This window comes from Ranitomeya variabilis, chromosome 5 (genome assembly GCF_051348905.1).
Source record: "Ranitomeya variabilis isolate aRanVar5 chromosome 5, aRanVar5.hap1, whole genome shotgun sequence".
NCBI classification, from domain to species: domain Eukaryota; kingdom Metazoa; phylum Chordata; class Amphibia; order Anura; family Dendrobatidae; genus Ranitomeya; species Ranitomeya variabilis.
The window spans coordinates 272,717,017-272,731,380 of NC_135236.1; the positions used below are offsets into that span (position 1 = coordinate 272,717,017).

Genomic DNA, 14,364 nt, shown 5'->3' on the forward strand with positions numbered 1-14,364 from the left:
AAAAGTTCATATTGTCCCGCAAAAAAACAAGCTCTCATACGCCTATATTAACAGGAATATAATAAAGTTATGGCTCTTAGAAGAAGGGGAAGAAAAAACTAAAACCTAAAAAAGAGACAATGGCCAGGGGTAAAGGTGTTAATAACTAAATTAATTGAAATATAGCTCACCTTCCAAACCAGTTTCGGAACACGCCACTCCTTTGGTGGAAGAAGGAACGGTTGGACCAGTGATGTAATACTGCAGCCTGGCCAGAGGGCCAGCCTGATAAATAAAGTGAAAAATACAAACATTAACTTTCAAGGCCCATAAACAGTCTGCATTTAATCTACAAAAAGTTGAATAATCTTGTGAGCGCACTTTATTACTGTGTTTTTTCAGCTTGCATTACAGGAGTAGAGACCAACATTCAAAGGGAAGAATATGTATGAAAAGTCTATTGCTGTTTGCTCAGCTAGTTCCATTACTTCCATGTAACAGTGGCTCAAAATCAGTGAATGACACGTTAGGGATGATTCTTTTTTACTGTCTACCCATTTATTCTGGAATAGACTGGAACAGATTTTGGGAATGACAAAGCAATGGAAAAGCAACTGTGGGTGATATAGATCATGCTGAAACCTCGAGTGGTTGGGTCTATTGCACAGAATTTGTAGAGGTAAGAGCTATGGCTTTAGTCTCTGGATGTATCATGGCTTCACTATTAGTAATCAAAACTATGGTTAATAGAGACAGCAATTTTTCTTGCTGCCATGACAGGAGCAGAGGTGGAACAAGGAGAGGTGAGTATTTATTTTTTATTGTGGGGTCCATTATACTGTAAGGAGGACTATGTAGGGTCATTGTTCTGTATGGAGGAATATGTGTGGCCTATAACACTATATGGGGAACTATGTGGAGCCCATTATGCTGTATGGAGGACTATGTGGGGTCATTATTGTGCATGGAGAACTATGTGGGGTCATTACTCTGCATGGAGGACTATGTGGGGCCCATTATACTGTATGGAAAACTAGGTTGGGCTCATTATACTGTATGGAGGACTATGTGGGACCCATTATACTGTATGGAGATCTATGTGGGGCCCATTATATTGTATGAAGAACTATGTTGGGCCCATAATACTATATGTAGGACTATGTGGGGTCATTATTCTGCTTGGGGGACTATGTGGAGCACATTATACTGCGTGGAGGACTCGGAGGAGAATTACAGTTGGGTCATCTTACTGTGTTGTGGTCCCGGTACTTTGCCTGAGGGGTTGTCGGTGGGGATACAGTAGTGGGGGTATTCTTCTACGCTTGAGGGGAACTTTTACTGGCTTCATACTTTATGGGGGCAATGAAAGGGCAATCTAGGGGTTTCAATAGAAGGAAAATTACTTTGAAAATTACTGTAATAATTATAGGGGTAACTCAGGAGACTCTTTGCGTGGAACAAGACAACTACAGGACACAGTTTTATAAGTGGTAAAGTCTATATTATCACACGGTGATTCAAACAGGTGCAGAGAGAAACTCAAGTCCACAACACTCGGTGCAAATATCAAATGCAGCTCAGCAGTCTATAGGAAACTTTAGAGGAAAATGCAATCATGCAGAAAGTCTATGAAGCACAATTATTCTTGACACGAATAAGTCCTTGCTTAGTCCAAAACACAGATAGATATGCTTATAAGGCAGTTCAAATAATATCTTAGCTCAACCAGGGAGGTCTGGGTAATAGTCTCAGGTTCTTGCAGAGCAGAAACAGCTTACATGTCCAGCAAATGCAGATGGAAGCAAACAGGAGCAGCAGATGAAGGAGGATTACTGGAACTGGTGTATGCAGCAGGAACTCAGAGCAGAGTAGCAGGATAGCCCCACAGGTTCACAGGAGCAGGTATATAGCCAGGGAGGCACCAGAGGTCAGGAGCTGGATGCAAGGCAGAATACTCTAGCACAGACTGAAGGCTGGGGTGGAGTTTTATAGCAGGAAGACACAGTGCACATGAGACCAAAGACGCCATCTTGGAAAAGGGCAGTAATGCACAAAAAGGTAACAAAAAATGTTCAGAGTCCTGACAATTACTTTGTGAAATAAGCTCTTCTGTAACTCCACCGAATATTAAGGTTATTTTTTTTTGGAGGGGGGGTGGGGTTAGAACTTCTCCTGGCACCATGATTTCTATCTAAGCCCATGCGGAAATACCCAATGTTCCGGTCATGTAATCTGTCTCTTAAGATTTACTAATTAAAATGTGCTTGATTCGTGGGACAACCCCTTTAAGTTTGTTTCCATATGAAAAGGTTCATTGTTGTATTAGATAATAAAGAAAAACTTCCTCAATTATAGACATCTTTTTAATAAATATCAAGGTTGGCCCACAACTTTATCCAAGTTTTTTATTTTTGGCACTCTTTGTATTTCAGTTTCAAATCCCTGTTCTACAGCATCAATGTCCTTCTTCATGCTGCCTGCAGCCACAAGTTAAAGTACACAAGTTAAGGGAAGACTAATGGTAATAACAAAGAGGTGAGGAGGTATAAAAAAAGATACAATCAGCAAGAGAAGAAGGTGTTTAGGTGGTGGTACAGAATCCTTCACTAACCAGAACAGGCAGAAAAAGAAGAAGGTGCTTAAGTGGTTGCACGAGAAGCCTTCACTAACCAGAATAGGCAGCAAAAGGAGAAGGTGTTTAGGTGGTTGCACGAGAACCCTTCACTAACCACTACAGGCAGAAAAAAAGATTCTTAGGTGGTGGAACCAGAACCCTTCACTAACCAGAACAGGCAGCAAAAGGAGAAGGTGTTATGGTGGGGTGGCATCAGAACCAATTTTTCCAATAGGTGAGGTTCTCAGAAGTGGTGCCCAAACATACCAGATAATTCTGATATAAAATGGGAATCCCTCTTTAATGACAAGTTAAGAAAAAACATCAGTACCTCTTTCAGTGTGTTGGCGAAGGTAGTTTTTCCTACTCCACTGTGGCCACATATGAAGAGCCTAACCTTCTTACCAGGCTTCCAACTTCCAACATCCATAATGGGAATATTATCAGATGATTCATCAGGCCTGGAGTTGTGTGGCAAAGTGGCATTTTGTGGTATATTCTGACATTGTTGCTTTAGAAACAGATTTTGCTGTTCCTGAAAAAAATAAAGTGATAATTTCAATCAATTCAGACTTAAAGTACTTTTTAACCTTGCTTTGAAAAATGTTTATTTCCTTAAAGGGAACCGGTCACTCCCAAAGTCGAAGGTGAGCTAAGCCCACCAGCATCAGGGGGCTTATCTACAGCATTCTGGAATGCTGCAGATAACCCCCGATGTATCATAAAAGATGAGAAAAAGAGGTTAGATTATACTCACCCAGTGGCTGCTCTGGTCCCGGTCCGATGGGTGTCGCGGTTCGGCGCCTCCCATCTTCATCAGATGACGTCCTCTTCTTGTCTTCACGCTGCGGATCTGGCGCAGCCGTACTTTGTCTGCCCTGTTGAGGGCAGAGCAAAGTACTGCAGTGCGCAGGCACCGGGCCTCTCTGACCTTTCCCGGCGCCTGCGCACTGCAGTACTTTGCTCTGCCCTCAAAAGGGCAGGCAAAGTACGCCTGCGCCGGAGCCGCAGCATGAACACAAGAAGAGGACATCATCTGATGAAGATAGGAGGCGCCGGACCGCGACGCCCATCGTACCGGGACCGCCCCTGGGTGAGTATAATCTAACCTCTTTTTCTCATCTTTTAGGATACATTGGGGGCTGATCTACAGCATTCCAGAATGCTGAAGATAAGCCCCTGATGCTGGTGGGCTTAGCTCACCTTCGATTTTGGGAGTGACAGGTTCCCTTTAAAATGTTTGACCCACAATTACATTGTATTACTTATGTGTTGGATTGGACCCACTGATTGCAAAAAAAATGGTCCTAGACCAGTTATCTTAGTCTACTTTAGACCACTGTTCTGATGATCAGTGGAGGTCCCAGTGGTGGATCCCCCAGTTACCAGACAATTATCACCTAACCTATCATGTGTAAAGGTAATAGGTTGTATTTGTAGGATAACCCCTTTAATACTGTGAGTAATGAGGCTGTGTCAGAAATTACCTAGCATGAATGAAACAAAGAAAGAACAGAATCATAAAATACAACATATCTTTTTAATAAAAATGAAGGTACTTTTATAACATATCCACTCTCCAGTGGGCATTTACTTAGACTGGGAGGTCCACCTGCACTATACATGCTACATATTCCTTGCTCCTGATCCCATGCCCATTTGCAATGAAATCGGATGAATTCAATCAGATAAAAAATTGGATTGAATTTGAACCAATGTTAATCTATGATGGTGTGCTCATCTGCGCTTTTTTCCCAGCTTGGATCGGATCATGATCGTGCTGGAAACAAATCGCAGCATGCTGCGAATGTAATCAGAAAACGGATCGCATCCCGCAATAGAAGTCAATGGGTGCGATAAAAAATCGCCAGCTGATATTCCCACGCTCAGGAGTTCATCTGAGTTCAGGCTGTGAGGGAGCGCAGCTTCAGTGACGTCACCGCTAGTCACTGAAGCTCCGCTCCCAGCATTTCATTAATTCCCCAGTAGTTTACAGCCGGGCCGGCACCATTAGCACCGCTTCCAGTTGTAAACTGTATATACCCCAGATATGGATTATGGCATGGGACAGACTGAACGCCGGACAGGTATGGGTATATTATTGTTTTTTTTATTTTTTACAGGAGATCGAGGGCTTTGCATGGATTACCAGTAACAATAAAATGGTCAAACTGTGTTTAGTGTTTTATTTCATTAAAATACTTTTTTCTGGCTGTGTCTTTTTTTAACCCATTAACAACTATAGGATTAGTAATGGATAGGTGTCTTATTGACACCTCTCCATTACTAAGCCGGCTTAATGTCACCTTACAATACAAAGGTGACATTAACCCCCTATTACCCGACATGCTACTGCTACATGGCAGTGGGAAGAGAGAGGCTAAGTGCTGGAATTGGTGCATCTTACAGATGCGCCATTTCTAGGGCAGCTGAGTGCTGGTGTTTGCAGCCAGGGGGGGACACAATAGCCATGGTCCCTTCCTAGGCTATGAATTTCAGCCCCCAGCTGTCTTCATTGCATTTTCTGGCTATTATAGGGGGACCCCACGTCATTTTTTTGGGGGGTCCCCCTATTTTAATAGCCAGTAAAGGCTAAATATACAGCTGCGGGCTGAGATTCATAGCCTGGGAAGATCCATGGGTATTAACTCCTTCCTAGGCTACAAACATCGGTCCCTCAGCTGGTGTGTCCAAACTTTTGCTCTGTACTGCACATATATATATATATATATATATATATATATATATATATATATATATATATATATATATATACACACACACCTATTCTATGTGTATATATCTATTCTATCTATTCTCTTCTAACCTATTCTATTCTATATTGTACGTGGCAGATCATTTGCCTGCTTTTAATCTATCTATTATACTTTGTGTGTGTGTGTGTGTATATATATATATATATATATATATATATATATATATATATATATATATATATATATATATATATATATATATATATATATATATATATATATACATACAGTGGGGCAAAAAAGTATTTAGTCAGTCAGCAATAGTGCAAGTTCCACCACTTAAAAAGATGAGAGGCATCTGTAATTTACATCATAGGTAGACCTCAACTATGGGAGACAAGCTGAGAAAAAAAAATCCAGAAAATCACATTGTCTGTTTTTTTATCATTTTATTTGCATTTTATGGTGGAAAATAAGTATTTGGTCAGAAACAAAATTTCATCTCAATACTTTGTAATATATCCTTTGTTGGCAATGACAGAGGTCAGACGTTTTCTGTAAGTCTTCACAAGGTTGCTACACACTGTTGTTGGTATTTTGGCCCATTCCTCCATGCAGATCTCCTCTAGAGCAGTGATGTTTTTGGCTTTTCGCTTGGCAACACGGACTTTCAACTCCCTCCAAAGGTTTTCTATAGGGTTGAGATCTGGAGACTGGCTAGGCCACTCCAGGACCTTGAAATGCTTCTTACGAAGCCACTCCTTCGTTGCCCTGGCGGTGTGCTTTGGATCATTGTCATGTTGAAAGACCCAGCCACGTTTCAACTTCAATGCCCTTGCTGATGGAAGGAGGTTTGCACTCAAAATCTCACGATACATGGCCCCATTCATTCTTTCATGTACCCGGATCAGTCGTCCTGGCCCCTTTGCAGAGAAACAGCCCCAAAGCATGATGTTTCCACCACCATGCTTTACAGTAGGTATGGTGTTTGATGGATGCAACTCAGTATTCTTTTTCCTCCAAACACGACAAGTTGTGTTTCTACCAAACAGTTCCAGTTTGGTTTCCTCAGACCATAGGACATTCTCCCAAAACTCCTCTGGATCATCCAAATGCTCTCTAGCAAACTTCAGACGGGCCCGGACATGTACTGGCTTAAGCAGTGGGACACGTCTGGCACTGCAGGATCTGAGTCCATGGTGGCGTAGTGTGTTACTTATGGTAGGCCTTATTACATTGGTCCCAGCTCTCTGCAGTTCATTCACTTGGTCCCCCCGCGTGGTTCTGGGATTTTTGCTCACCGTTCTTGTGATCATTCTGACCCCACGGGGTGGGATTTTGCGTGGAGCCCCAGATCGAGGGAGATTATCAGTGGTCTTGTATGTCTTCCATTTTCTAATTATTGCTCCCACTGTTGATTTCTTCACTCCAAGCTGGTTGGCTATTGCAGATTCAGTCTTCCCAGCCTGGTGCAGGGCTACAATTTTGTTTCTGGTGTCCTTTGACAGCTCTTTGGTCTTCACCATAGTGGTGTTTGGAGTCAGACTGTTTAAGGGTGTGCACAGGTGTCTTTTTATACTGATAAGTTTAAACAGGTGCCATTACTACAGGTAATGAGTGGAGGAAAGAGGAGACTCTTAAAGAAGAAGTTACAGGTCTGTGAGAGCCAGAAATCTTGATTGTTTGTTTCTGACCAAATACTTATTTTCCACCATAAAATGCAAATAAAATGATAAAAAAAACAGACAATGTGATTTTCTGGATTTTTTTTTCTCAGTTTGTCTCCCATAGTTGAGGTCTACCTATGATGTAAATTACAGATGCCTCTCATCTTTTTAAGTGGTGGAACTTGCACTATTGCTGACTGACTAAATACTTTTTTGCCCCACTGTATATATATATATACAGGGGCGCCACTACCATGTGGCAAGTTGAGCGCTTTGCCTCAGGCGGCACTGCCGTCACTGAAGTGAGGAGGTGGCAGATTCTGCGCCACTGTAGTAACTGAATTTGCGTTGGAGACGCAGGTTCAGTTAGTACTCTATTATACAGGGCTCAAGGCCGGTGTCAGCACCCAGGCAAGTGCCGCGGCCATAGAGAGAAGGATCACCAAAAAGAGCCGGATCTGTGTGTGACTGGCCGGGTTCTGCTCCTCCTGCAACATTAGCTCAGCTGCGACATCACTGACAACACGTGACTGATCACATGCTCGTGACATCATGAAAGGTTCTCTACCTCCCGGATGTAGTCTTCTCCAGTATTGTAAGCATGTGCTCCGGCCACTGCTGCTCTGTGCAGCTCCGCTGCTGAGGTACGGCGGCCGCATTGTTTTGTGCTCCTCCGCGCACACTATCGGGTGGCTACAGTGACTGGGTGTGTCAAGGACCAGGTGCAGTTTGTGCATGTTCACAGTTCTGTCTGTGCTGCTGATTCCCTGTAGATTTTACAAGTTCACACGTCCATACCCTGCTGTGGATTCAGCACACGTCTGCAGCAATCTATAGTACTATACAGGTAGCGGGAGTTTCACCATCCCATTCACCCACTGCAGAAAAATGCAGGGTGTGAAACCTGCCACGGACTTCGCCATAGCCTGAGTAGGGTGAACTAATCAGTAACCTGCGGATTCACTCACAAAGCCGCAGCAGATATTTCCTACAATGTGTGAACATGGCCCAGAGTTAAAGAATAAATATAAGCTGAGCTATATGCTACGTGGCTGTGCTATATGCTACGTGGCTGTGCTATATGCTATGTGGCTGTGCTATTTGCTAAGTGGGCTGTTATATGCTACGTGGCTGTGCTATGTACTACGTGGGCTTTGTTATATGCTACGTGGGCTGTGATATATGCTACGTGGGCTGTGCTATATGCTACGTGGGCAGTTATATGCTACCCGACTGCTATATGCTACGTGGGCTGTGTTATATGCCACGTGGCTGTGTTATATACCACAGGGGCTGTGTTATATGCTACGTGGGCTGTGCAGTATACTATGTGGATGTGCTATATGCTACGTGAGCTGTGTTATATACTACGTGGGCTCTGTTATATGCTACATGGCTGTGCTATATTTCTGTGCTGTATCTGTGCATCATGAATCGTGGTATGTGTTAACCCCTTTACCCCCAAGGGTTGTTTGCACGTTAATGACCGGGCCAATTTTTACAATTCTGACCACTGTCCCTTTATGAAGTTATTATAACCCTGGAACGCTTCAACGGATCTGACATTGTTTTCTCGTGACATATTGTACTTCATTATAGTGGTAACATTTCTTTGATATTACCTGCGTTTATTTGTGAAAAAAACGGAAATTTGGCGAAAATGTTGAAAATTTTGCAATTTTCCAACTTTCAATTTTTATACAATTAAATCACAGAGATACGTCACACAAATTACTTAATAAGTAACATTTCCCACATATCTACTTTACATCAGCACAATTTTGGAACCAAAATTTTTTTTTGTTAGGGAGTTATAAGGGTTAAAAGTTGACCAGCAATTTCTCATTTTTACAACACCATTTTTTTTTTAGGGACCACATCTCATTTGAAGTCATTTTAAAGGGGTCTATATGATGGAAAATACCCAAGTGTGATACCATTCTAAAAACTGCACCCCTCAAGGTGCTCAAAACCACATTCAAGAAGTTTATTAACCCTTCAGGTGTTTCACAGGAATTTTTGGAATGTTTAAAAAAAATGAACATTTAACTTTTTTACACAAAAAATTTACTTCAGCTCCAATTTGTTCTGTTTTACAAAGGGTAACAGGAGAAAATGGAAAAGTTGTTGTACAATTTGTCCTGAGTACGCCGATACCCCATATGTGGGGGTAAACCACTGTTTGGGCGCAAGGGAGAGCTCGGAAGGGAAGAAGCGCCGTTTGACTTTTCAATGCAAAATTCACTGGAATTGAGATGGGACGCCATGCTGTGTTTCGAGAGCCCCTGATGTGTCTAAACATTGAAACCCCCCACAAGTGACACCATTTTGGAAAGTAGACCCCCTAAGGAACTTATCTAGATGTGTGGTGAGCACTTTGACCCACCAAGTGCTTCACAGAAGTTTATAATGCAGAGCCGTAAAAATAAAAATTCATATTTTTTCACAAAAATGATTTTTTCGCCCCCAATTTTTTATTTTTCCAAGGGTAAGAGAAGAAATTGGACCCCAAAAGTAGTTGTCCAATTTGTCCTGAGTACGCTGATACCTCATATGTGGGGGTAAACCACTGTTTGGGCGCATGGTAGAGCTCGGAAGGGAAGGAACGCCATTTGACTTTAATGCAAAATTGACTGGAATTGAGATGGGACGCCATGTTGCGTTTGGAGAGCCACTGATGTGCCTGAACCGTAGAAACCCCCCACAAGTGCCCCCATATTGGAAACTAGACCCCCCAAGGAACTTATCTAGATGTGTTGTGAGAACTTTGAATCCCCAAGTGTTTCACTACAGTTTATAACGCAGAGCCGTGAAAATAAAAAATCCTTTTTTTTTTTTCCACAAAAATTATTTTTTAGCCCCCAGTTTTGTATTTTTTTCCAAGGGAAACGGTGTAAATTGAACCCCAAAAGTTGTTGTCCATTTTTTCCTGAGTACGCTGATACCCAATATGTGGGGGGGAACCACCGTTTGGGCGCATGGCAGAGCTCGGAAGGGAAGGAGCGTCATTTGAAATGCAGACTTAGATGGAATGGTCTGCAGGCGTCACGTTGCATTTGCAGAGCCCCTTATGTACCTAAACCGTAGAAACCCCCTCACAAGTGACCCCATATTGGAAACTAGACCCCCCAAGGAACTTATCTAGATGTGTTGTGAGAACTTTGAACCCCCAAGTGTTTCACTACGGTTTATAACGCAGAGCCGTGAAAATATATATTTTTTTTTTCCACAAAAATTATTTTTTAGCCCCCAGTTTTGTATTTTCCCAAGAGTAACAGGATAAATTGGACCCCAAAAGTTGTTGTCCAATGTGTCCTGAGTACGCTGATACCCCATATGTTGGGGTAAACCCCTGTTTGTGCGCACGGGAGAGGTCGGAAGGGAAGGAGCACTGTTTTACTTTTTCAACGAAAAATTGGCTGGAATTGAGATCGGACACAATGTCGCATTTGGAGAGCCCCTGATGTGCCTAAACAGTGGAAACCCCCCAATTATAACTGAAACCCTAATCCAAACACACCCCTAACCCTAATCTCAACTGTAACCCTAACCACACCCCTAACCGACACACCCCTAACCCTATTCCCAACCCTATTCCCAACTGTAAATGTAATCCAAACCCTAACCCTAACTTTGGCCCCAACGCTAAATTTAGCCCCAACCCTAACCCTAACTGTAGCCCTAACCCTAGCCCCAACCCTAGCCCTAGCCCTAACCCTAGCCCTAACCCTAATGGGAAAATGGAAATAAATACATTTATTTTATTTTTTTATTTTTCGTAACTAAGGGGGTGATGAGGGGGGGGTTTGATTTACTATTTATTTATAGTGGGTTTTCTAGCGGATTTTTATGATTGGCAGCCGTCACACACTAAAAGACGCTTTTTATTGCAAAAAATGTTTTTTGCGTTACCACATTTTGAGTGCTATAATTTTTAAATATTTTGGTCCACAGAGTCATGTAAGGTCTTGTTTTTTGCGGGACGAGTTGATGTTTTTATTGGTAACATTTTCGGGCACATGACATTTTTTTGATCGCTTTTTATTCCGATTTTTGTGAGGCAGAATGACCAAAAACCAGCTATTCATGAATTTCTTTTGGGAGGGGGGCGCTTATACCGTTCCGCGTTTGGTAAAATGGATAAAGCAGTTTTATTCTTCGGGTCAGTACGATTACAGCGATACCTCATTTATATCATTTTTTATGTTTTGGCGCTTTTATACGATAAAAACCATTTTATAGAAAAAATAATTATTTTTGCATCGCTTTATTCTGAGGACTATAACTTTTTTATTTTTTCGCTGATGATGCTGTATGGCGGCTCGTTTTTTGCGAGACAAGATGACGTTTTCAGTGGTACCATGGTTATTTATTCTTTTTGATTGCATGTTATTCCACTTTTTGTTCGGCGGTATGATAATAAAGCGTTGTTTTTTGCCTTGTTTTTTTTTTTTTTTTTTTACGGTGTTCACTGAAGGGGTTAACTAGTGGGACAGTTTCATAGGTCGGGTTGTTACGGACGCGGCGATACTAATTATGTGTACTTTTATTGTTTTGTTTTTTTTATTTAGCTCTAGGAATGTATTTATTGGAACAATATTTTTTTTTATTATTATTTATTTAGGAATTATTTATTTATTTTTTCTACACATGAAATTTTTTTTTTTACATTTTTACTTTGCCCCGGGGGGGACATCACAGTAAAGTGCCAGATCGCCGATCTAACACTTTGCTGTGCACTGTGTCAGATCGGTGATCACACAGCACAGCAGGGAGGCTTCCCTGCTCTGAGCAGGCGCTGTGAAGCCACCTCCCTGCAGGACCCGGATGCAGCCCCGCGGCCATTTTGGATCCGGGGACTGCAGGGAGGAGACGCTCGGTACAAGGTGAGCACATCGCCTTGTACCGATCGTCTCAGGGAAGCCCGCAGGGAGCCCCCTCCCTGTGCGATGCTTCCCTGTACTGCCGGAACGCTGCGATCATTGTTTGATCGCAGTGTGCTGGGGGTTAATGTGCCGGGGGTGGTCCTTGACCGCTCCTGGCACATAGTGCCGGATGTCAGCTGCGATAGTCAGTTGACACCCGGCCGCGATCAGCCGCGCTCCCCCCGTGAGCGCGGCCGATCGCGCTGGATGTACTATTCCATCTTTGGGAAGTAGGGCCCACCCCACATGGACGGAATAGTACGTCCGATGACAGAAAGGTGTTAAAGGGGGGCCCACGGGGGGCGCCATTTTGCAGCTCGCCTCAGGCAACAGAGAGGCTAGGTTCACCCATGTATATATATATATATATATATATATATATATATATATTATATATTTATAAATATGATGAATACTCCGTTTTAAAATGATGTGTAAATGACTTAGAGAATTGCTCTATGTAGAAGCTCATGTTAAAATTGCATTGCAGTCGGATAGCGATCGCACTGCATTTGGATGTAAATCGGATGCTAGGTGTGAAAAATCGGATTGTAGTCACACAAAAAATGCATGACACTCGCATGACAATTGCATTGCACTTGTCCGACTCTCCTGCATCAAAATCAGACCAATTCTTAAATCGCTAGTGTGTCTCCAGCCTCAAATGGAAGTCCTTCCTCTCTGTATTCTTGATTGAGTTTTTACAGAGGAGAGATGGAGCTGACAGATACCAGTAAAAGATGAGAAATCAAGCAGACAGTAGCTACACATAGAAGAGATAGAGCTGACAGGCTACAGCATAGTGAGAGCCAGAGATGATAGATCCACCTGATAAATACCAGCATAAGAGTTATGGTTAATGATGCCTGTTTAATCATGTTCAGTTACAATCCCATGTTTGTATGTAGAATTGCTACCTTTATTAGACACATCTATATCATTTTCAAAGTATTTGTGTTTACAAACTATAGGCTGGTAACAAGTGGCCATTGCCTTCACCGTCCATAACTGCAGACAGAAAAAGATAATCTTATATATCAAATGAGAAGGGGGTGGCAGAACTACCTTTTTTTCTTCTAAAAGTACTGTACAAACAAAAAGATTCCAGAGTATTCACTTAAAAGAATTACCATAAGTCAAAATCAGTCAAGGTATTTTCTCAGGTCAGAACAAAGAATTATTCAGGGTTGAAGGTGGAGGTCTGAAGGAAAATTAGAATGGCATCAAGCCACCTTTTTCCTCCAGTGGTTCACTTGACACATGATGTAGGGAAAGTATAAGATAAACTCAGACAGCAGCATACCCTCAGACATCTTAGGCATCTGCAGAATCATTTAATTGGTGTTTCAACCAAATATGCATTTGCAGTAACTTGTATTACATAGAGATGATGCAATGGCTGCAATTGTTACAGGAAGTTGGCAGCTAAGTATCACAGCCGGCGCCTGCGGGGTATAATTTGGCCTCGGCTTCTGAACCTTCTCCAAATATGGGAAACCGGAAATATGACCTATTCGTACATCATACAGTGGGGAAAATAAGTGTTTGATACACTGCCGATTTTACAAGTTTTCCCACCTACAAAGACTGGAGAGTTCTGTCATTTTTATCATAGGATCATAGGTACACTTCAACTGTAAGAAACAGAATCCAGAAATAAAAGCCAGAAAATCACATTGTATGATTATTAATTAAATTGCATTTTATTGCATGAATTAAGTATTTGATCACCTATCAACCAGCAAGAATTCTGTCTCTCACAGACGTGTTAGTTTTTCTTTAAAAATACTTCCTACTCTGCACTCATTACTTGTATTAATTGCACCTGCTTGAACTTGTTACCCATATAAAAGACACCTGTCCACACACACAATCAATCACACTCCAACATTTCCACCATGTCTAAGGACACCAGTGACAAAATTGTAGACTTGTACAAGCCTATGAAAGGCTACAGAACAATAGGCAAGCAGCTTGGTGAGAAGGCAACAACTGTTGGCACAATTATTAGAAAATGAAAGAAACACAAGATGACTGTCAGTCTTCCTTTGTCTGGGGCTCCACCCAAGATCTCACTTTATGGGGTAAAGATGATTCTGAGAAAGGTCAGGAATGAGCCCAGAACTACATGGGAGGATCTGGTCATGGATTAAAATCCTGCAAGGCACACAAGGTCCCCCTGCTCACGCCAGTGTTAGAATCTGTTTAGTTTGTTACTATCCGCCATTTTCTTGTGAGTTCTGGCTGTTGGTCTTTTTCCTCTGGTGCTGGGTTTGTCTTGGGTCAGGTGTTTATTTCACTCTTTATTAACCAGCACCTGCCTCCCAGTCCTTGCTGGACAACAGTGTTAATCTGCTTGAGCTCTAGCTTGGTGCTTTGCTTTGTCTTCTGTGTGTGTTATTTGTGCAGTGCTGCTACCTCTGGTTCTGCTAGCCTTAGTTTCTGTTTTCTATTGGTTTCTG

The 14,364-nt window shown here is 42.2% G+C and overlaps 1 protein-coding gene across 3 annotated transcripts in view; it reads right to left on the reverse strand.

The window, feature by feature from the left end:
• LOC143775780 (death-associated protein kinase 1-like) overlaps positions 1-14,364 on the reverse strand; it is a 151,984-nt gene that overhangs the window by 38,196 nt on the left and 99,424 nt on the right. For all 3 annotated transcript variants that reach the window (XM_077264322.1, XM_077264324.1, XM_077264323.1), the window contains exons 9-10: positions 2,925-3,128; positions 171-264 (exon numbers count right to left, since the gene is read on the reverse strand). In XM_077264322.1, the coding sequence (XP_077120437.1) occupies positions 171-264; positions 2,925-3,128 (298 nt within the window). The remainder of the gene's footprint in view (positions 1-170; positions 265-2,924; positions 3,129-14,364) is intronic.